General features: G+C 33.1%; 1 protein-coding gene across 1 annotated transcript in view; it reads right to left on the reverse strand.

Moving 5' to 3' along the window:
• Window positions 1-4,988: 4,988 nt before the first annotated feature.
• The window catches only part of LOC137647238 (retinol dehydrogenase 12-like), an 83,134-nt gene continuing 79,935 nt past the window's right edge, over window positions 4,989-8,187 (reverse strand). The window contains exons 9-10 of the mRNA XM_068380622.1: window positions 7,284-7,373; window positions 4,989-5,328 (exon numbers count right to left, since the gene is read on the reverse strand). Coding sequence (XP_068236723.1) covers window positions 5,221-5,328; window positions 7,284-7,373 — 198 coding nt within the window. The 3' untranslated portion in view covers window positions 4,989-5,220. The remainder of the gene's footprint in view (window positions 5,329-7,283; window positions 7,374-8,187) is intronic.

The following is an 8,187-nucleotide window of genomic DNA, read 5'->3' on the forward strand; positions in this document are numbered from 1 at the left end:
ATGAGATAAATTACATTAAGAGAGATATTGGTCAGATAACATTTTACATGAGTCCCAAGAAAATAAATTTAATATAAACATAGAATAGGTTTTGAATAAGCTCAGTTAATACTTTTTGCAATTTTGGATTTGGATTGCAATTGGCCTCGCAAGGCCTAGGATTTGACGACACTACTCCATTGTTTTGAAAGTCGAATACTTTCTTAGTTATTCGTGTTAGGGCCAACAGGAATATTTTCTGGGGCAAGCCTAATTATTTCTCTTCATATTTCCTCTGAAGCCCTCTGGGACTATTCTAAGTGCTCCCGGGATATTAGGCAATGCATCCATATTTAAATCTTTTTATCCAGCTGTCTTTTCTATGCTTATGTTCTTCACTATTATGACCCATGGAATAGCTACATCCATCAGAGATACTTTGTTTTGTTTCTTATCTACCAGAATCAAGTCTGGTCTTATACTCGCTGTATTACAGAGTTAGTTCTTATATAATTTTTATGATTTCCAGCAATTTTCCAAATTTTTAGCTGTACCTATTTTTTCTTGCATGGTAGACTAGGTTGTTTGAAGTACCTTAGCAATTGTATTATGTCTTTTCTTCTATTCATTTTGAGCTTATGCTGGGTATTGACTTGTGATATGTTTGGTTGTGTCAGCTTTTTATTGCATTTACAGTACAGAGGCGATGTTGGTATTCGTCTCCCTATTTTTCATTCACATTATGTTAAAGAAATTAGTGTTCTTCAGTTGCCATGAAAAGACCTATCTCCTTGAGCTCTCCCATGGTCAGCAAATGCCTACTGCCATCACCAGCTACACCCAGACTTTGCCTCTGTTACTAGCCGTGCATATGCTTATCCTCCCATTTCTTTCCTTTGACTTGGGATCCTTTGGTTTTACTTGTCAGGCTCTTTCTCGAAAGGGATAAGTTTTTTTATTTCACTTTGCTCGATGTCAACAGTCCCTCACAAATTACATTCATTTTCTGCCTAGTTTTTTCTTAAGGGGAGCAATGTCACGCGTGATGTAATACATTATTGATGTTCATGAATGTATTGTTTGTTGATGTTTTCTAGGTTTTCATATGACCAGTCTTCTATACCTCCATTATATTCTATTACTAGCTCAGCTCAGGTATTAATTGCCTTCACAGGGTTTCCATCACTGACCTAGGCTTGTAGTATTACCCCATTCTTATAGAATTATTCTATACTTGTGTTTAATTTATCACCTGTTTAATATTGTAAGCCCCTAAAATGGTTTCATTTAATTCCCCTTATTTAACATAATTAGCCTCCAGAATTCCCAGATATCTATAGCCAGTCTCATATATCTGTTACAGTACTTTCATCTGTAGGTTGAGTCTATGACTCTAAGCGGTATCCCCTTTGACGATATCTACCATTATGTCTCGGTATCTTTAGCACAACTTTTCATCCATGAAATTCATATTGCAGAAGGCTGTGCTTTTAATTCCAATCTGGTAGCCATTCCTAGCGTTCGTGTGGACATTTCATATTGTAGAGACAATAAACAGTAGTGTTAATAATTATTCACATTTGCAGAGTCCTCTTCTAATATATACTTACGTCAGTATAGTTAATGGTACTGTATTATTATTATTATTATTATTATTATTATTATTATTATTATTATTATTATTATTATTATTATTATTATTATTATTGACAACTTTTCAACTGCACATATAGAGATCATTGGTAATTATATATTCCCGTCAGCAGTTTGGCAATAAATCTGTAAATTATTTTGTATATTTTTTTTTTTCATTACAAGAACAGAGTGGCAAATCGGTTGGGAGTGACAAAACTAAGAGTTTTGAATGACTTTGTTGATTGATTTCACGTGAAAGCATTAAGCCGCTTCGGGTAATGATTGATGTTTTACTGAAATGACCTTCGCATTATAAAGCAGTTGATTTTGAAATAGGTTGAATATTTCATTATTCTTAATCTTATGAGGTTTCTATACTTTTTCCAGGTCGAAGATTTATCGGTAAGGATTTTTATCTTTCTCTAATACTGTTGGTTCTTTATTTATGAGAGAGAGAGAGAGAGAGAGAGAGAGAGAGAGAGAGAGAGAGAGAGAGAGAGAGAGAGAGAGAGAGAGAGAGAGAGACTCATCAAATTATCAAGGGATTACGTATGTCAAGTTCTTATTGGGTTTGCATCAATATTCTTCGGTAGAAGTCCACACTCGAAGAAAATCATTGCTTCTTTTAATATAAACCCCTTGCATAAATCCGGAACGCAAATGGCTTTGAAATAAGCGGTTTAACTATTTATACGTATCCTTATTATTATTATTATTATTATTATTATTATTATTATTATTATTATTATTATTATTATTATTATTATTATTATTATCATTATTATTATTATTTTATGCTGCTTTCTCTCTCTCTCTCTCTCTCTCTCTCTCTCTCTCTCTCTCTCTCTCTCTCTCTCTCTCTCTCTCTCTCTCTCTCTCTCTCTCTCTCTCTCTCTCTCATAAATAAATTTGAGTTATTTTAATCTTATTTTGAAAAGCAGAAGATTATTCCGCAGAAGTGACTATAAAAGTGAAAGTGCAAGGAAGAGAAATATAAAGAGCCGTATGATATTAAATCATAAACTAGTTTTAAAGGAGTTTGATTTAAAGTAGCATTATAAATTAAATGATTTTCAATATACTCGATGAAAGTGTGGCAGATTAAAATTAGTTTTCGTTATTCGATGAAATATGACAGCAAAGAGAACTTGGAGTTATGCCATAACTTCACACATAATCTTTTGATTTTATGGGGAGTTTCTTTGAAAGTCAAACGACCAGATAGAGTTCCCGCTTCTTTTCTCCTATACATCACCTTATATAATTAATTTTTACCCATACTTCAAAATTAGCGTCTCTTCTTAATCAGTATTAACTAGCCTTTTTCTCATTCGAGAGAGAGAGAGAGAGAGAGAGAGAGAGAGAGAGAGAGAGAGAGAGAGAGAGAGAGAGAGAGAGCGCCTGTTCCAGTATGACCCATAATCAGAAACTTTATTATGTGTAGCATTTTTAAACTTAAACAAACAAGCTTCCCTTACTCATTTCAATAAGCGTCGTTTTGCACTTAGAGGAAATCGTCTGAAAAAAGAATTACTCTCATTCCAGTATAGACTGAAATTCTGTTGCGTTCGAAATGTCTCGATTGTCTTCTCAATATTCCCTTTCATACTACTGCTCTTCCCCTTTTGAGTTTAATCACTTGATCATTTGAACCTTTCAATTAGCATATGTTAAGTCAACATTGGAATAAAATGCAAAAGAATCACTTTTAATTATCATAAATTCTAAATTGTGCATCATGCAAAATGCAGAAAGCTTAGGGGAGATCCTTGAATGAGTTGCTTATTAGGAAATCCGATCGAGAAAAGGAATGTGCTTTCTATTTTCACTATAGAAAAAAAGGGCAAAATTAAAATGCAGGAAAATAGCAATTCACACGAGATACAAATAAAAGTCATACCATATTGAAAATATTAAAACCAGATATTGTTTGGACAATAAAAACATAAAATCTGTAACTTGCTTAAGAAATACATACAATACTGGTACTTATCTCAACTGCATCAATTTATTGTTATTTACGAATATGAGTTTCATATACCCTGTTGTATGAATCATAACTAAAACATAAAAACAAATAATATTCAAGGCCAAATTGCAGTTACCTTTAAGAACTAAAAAACCACAACCCACTGGAAACAGAAGGGTGTTGGAACATGATTCTGATGAAAGGTGTCCTGCAACTAGAGACCTCATTAAATCGCCTTTTTCCTTGATGTACCCGAGTTAATCGTTACAATGAAACCTCACGGCAGCCAGATCGACGTTCTCGGTAATTACCTGCGGCAGAGTTTTCAGAAAGAGAACACGAGATGATCGTGCGAGATATGACCGCTATTGAAAAGGGAATCAGAGTAGTGGAAAATACTGTTGATAATTACAGTGCTAAAGGCATTTTGACACCCCACTATCAACAGCACGTACCGTAAAGATAAGTAGAAAATATTAAATTTTTATATTTTTACATTTACAGCTGAATTAACTAAGCCTTTATTATCTGTATCACATGTCCTTATTAACAGAAATTCTCATCTACAAATTATTTTTCAAGTTTTCAAGTCTGGTGTAATTATCCAAGCATCAATCATCTGTCAAAACCTCCAAGCCAATTTCTTTTTTAATTCAGCATTGTATTTCGCTTTCTGCAGAGCCAATGTTTTGTAATACACCTGTCTATCTTCAATTGTACCATTGAAATTTTACGAGATCATAACTAACAAAAAGGTTTAAGAATTTTACGTTGAAAGTCTAAACATTATCTGCCTATTTATAGATTAATAACAAACCTTAGATGGGAATAAAATTAATAGGATTTGTCATGGAATTTCATATATAAAGCAAAACAAAAATGAACGAATAGATGGCATTAAGGAATTAGGGCAAAATTATGAAATCATCAAAATCTATAGATAAATGCTACTGGTGAACTTTACATATCCTATAAATATATATATATATATATATATATATATATATATATATATATATATATATATATATATATATATATATATATATATATTATATGTATGTATGTATGTATGTATAACTTTCCCAGAATATCAGCTACCAATGCCAAAGACAGGATCCAATAACAGGCAGGATAAACTTCACAATGGGAAAAGAGCACATACAGAAGGAAATGGCAAATCACAGAATCGTTTCCGAGACTCTTACCGTTTCCACTGAACTTTCAAATCTTCATGAGTTAAGGGATGAAAGTGCATCGTAATTGCTACTGGTTAGTCTTAAGAAAATAATGCCTTACTTGGAAAACATCCCCATTAGATTGCAAAGAATTGGAAATTCTATAACAGGAGTAAAAGAGAACACTTTCAATATATCAATGTTTATTTCCATGCGAGAAGAATAAAAGATCAGAAACGTAAGACTTCTTTGTTCATAACAGGGAATTAACAAAAAGTTTTCTAATGTCTTGGATATAAAGATATAGAACACCTTTACATTTTGCAAGAAATGTGTTGCAATTACCTGCATGGAGAACTTAAAAACATCAAATGTTTCTTAAACCCGGACATCTGTCCTCACCTGAAGTAATACAAAGCCTAACAATGTTGCTTTTTATAAAACTCCACCAAGTTCTGCTTAATAGTGCTTTTCATTTGGCTGTAGACCAACAAGAGTTTCACTGGCTTCCCATACTTGTTTTGCTAACTCGTCGTTCTTCAGAAGTGCATCCGCCGTAGAAGAAATCTAGAAACAGAAATCAAATTTTTAGAGGATAAATAATTGCATAAACATCAGGTAATATATATTACTGATCACTATTATTTATTGATTATGGCGATAATATTATTCAAATTCACATCACTGCTCGTTTATATTTTTCAGGTGTTCTAGAGTAACATTTTATTCATTACACAAGGAGTTGTGAAAGGAGAATGTGCGATGAAATCAAAGAGTCCCATGTAACGATGATCTTTGGCGTTGACAAATCCACCTAGTACAAATATTTTCTTGCACTCGAAAAAAAAAATATTTCTCGTCTACTCTAAAAATATTGAAAATTCAATCCTTTTATCCATCAGGTTTTAGTTTGACTTCCTAGCCATTGATAAATAAACTATCTTTAAATTTTTGTCTTCTACCTTTTCCTGATAATCAATCAGCCAATAGTTTAAACCATTCTCAATTATCAATTAACTGCCATTTACTTTTAAGAACTAGAAAAACACTCTGAGACTGCAGACTTCCGCCACGGCTTCATATTTCTCGAAACTTGCTTGCCTTTCCCAGAATCAATTTAGACCGTAGGCGTATTTAAAGTCTGTGTGACAACAATGTGCGAACTTGGGGTCAAGGTTAGGATTAATTCGGTTAACATTTTGCTCGACCTTGACCTTTACCTTTGACCTAGGACTTTCAGACTTGAATCACTTCCACGTCCCAGCATAACAATTAATCCCTGAACGTTTCACTACTCTATGAGTAAAATTTTGGCAGGAAGCTGTTCACAAATAAACGGACAAACGGGGGCGAAAACATAACCTCCTCCCAACTTCGATGATGGAGGTAATTATCTACTGAATTACTTCCCAGTATTGGAATTATACCTCTTCAAATTATTCGTTAAAGATTAGTAGACAGCCAATAACAATATGAATCTTGATAATTACATAAGATTCAAGAATACTGAAAGAAGTTCCCTTTGGGAATGATCAAAATAACATGTCATCAATCTCCATTGTGAATACAATGCTTTTGTCTTTGTTATTCTACAGTGGCATCTACAGAACCCGAAGCTTTAGCTTTCCCTTTCAGAAGAGATTTAGCACCAGGCAACGCTCTCGTGTTTACTTAGATTACGGCCAAAAAAAAAACTTTTTCAACCTGAAAGTTAAATTAACTTGCTGATTTTCATTAATGAAAAACAAAGTTAACGATAGTGACCATATTTTCGAGATTTTCTTTGGAATTATGTCCCAAAACACGCATTGTTTTACAAAAGAGGGTTAATGATGATAAGCGCTTAATTAACGTGGGCACTTATACAAATGGTTGGTGAAAATTTTCAGATCATTATTCAAACAGGTAAAGATGCAATGATATCGGCATTACCATTAAGTATTCTCTGGGGTTGGTTTTATTTATTACGATTTCAACTTTTCTTTTCGAAATGCACGTTGTGCATTCAAATATTCCTTACAGTTACGTGTATACGCACTCGAAAGTTTGATTTACGTTTACGGAAATGTAAAAAAAAAAAAAAAAAAAAAAAAAGATTGAAATTCTAATTTATTGTTAACTACGATCAGGTATCTCAGGCAGAACAAGAAAAAAAAAAGACAAAGTGTCTAGAGATAAGCTCCATAAATCTCCTTCCAACCTATAGGTCTAATGATCTTTTAAGTTTTTACTATACACAAATCAGCTAGACTCTCTTGACCATGCACGATCATCATCCTGACATTTTTCCCCTCCTTGGAATGAAGGCCTTTCACATCAATCTCACGGACACTTAATTATTTAAACAGGAGGTTGAAGCATAATGAACGTTCACCTTGCTAATAAGGACTTTGATGAAAGTCAGTATGTTGCACTATATCAATATATTTCAGTAGTAGTCATACACTATGAAAAATGCATAATGCATATAGTCAGTGCCTTTTTCCTAATTTTATAATTGTATTTTCCATTCAAACACGAACCTTGCAATCTTCGAAGAACTTCCCTGTGATGGCCCCAGTTTCCTCGGCAGCTGCTAGATAAACCACAGTCTGTGCTCCTTGGACTTCTGTCTGTACAGAATAACAGTATTTTCATGAGTTACAGAAAGTTTGACTCTTAATTAATACTCAGGCTAATTAAGTTACGATGAATTGTTTAACGTATGGTAAAGAAAGGAGGAACCAGATACTAATTAAAATGTACATGTCATAAAATTTTTATTTTAATTGAAGGATTCTTGATATTTATTTTTTACTTTTATTTACATTAATTTCATTATTATTATATGATATATCACTGGCGCCGTAGTAATATACCAAAAAAATAAAATTAACATTATTCATTACACAATCAAGATATTTTTAGATAATAATCCTATAAACTTACAACTACAGAGTGATGATACATGGTAAAAAACAAATAGATTTAAAGCAACTGCTCACCAAAATGCATTTTAGAAACATGTCAACTAACAGTTTACTACGCAGCATCTCTTGCTTACCTTTATGTACAGTATATTTCGGTGTGCCATGTTCCATCTTTTTGTTGGTTTAAAGAATAACATTGAGTAAAGGATGTTGAAGGAAACAAAAGCTACCTCGATAAAGAGAGAGAGAGAGAGAGAGAGAGAGAGAGAGAGAGAGAGAGAGAGAGAGAGAGAGAGAGAGAGAGAGACTAACGGCAATGCATAGTAAATTGTGATAGGAAAGACGAACTGATCTAATTAGTAGACTCTCCTCAACTTCTGAACCGTTGGAAGTTATTTTTGTATGTATTCAAAGTACAGGTCTAGCAATGATACATATTTAAAGAATCTGACTTCTTTTAGAAATTACATATTCAATCTTTGACGGTGTGTTATGGACAATAAGAGTTCCTGTTCAG

The sequence above is a fragment of the Palaemon carinicauda genome, chromosome 1, assembly GCF_036898095.1.
Source record: "Palaemon carinicauda isolate YSFRI2023 chromosome 1, ASM3689809v2, whole genome shotgun sequence".
Classification (NCBI taxonomy): domain Eukaryota; kingdom Metazoa; phylum Arthropoda; class Malacostraca; order Decapoda; family Palaemonidae; genus Palaemon; species Palaemon carinicauda.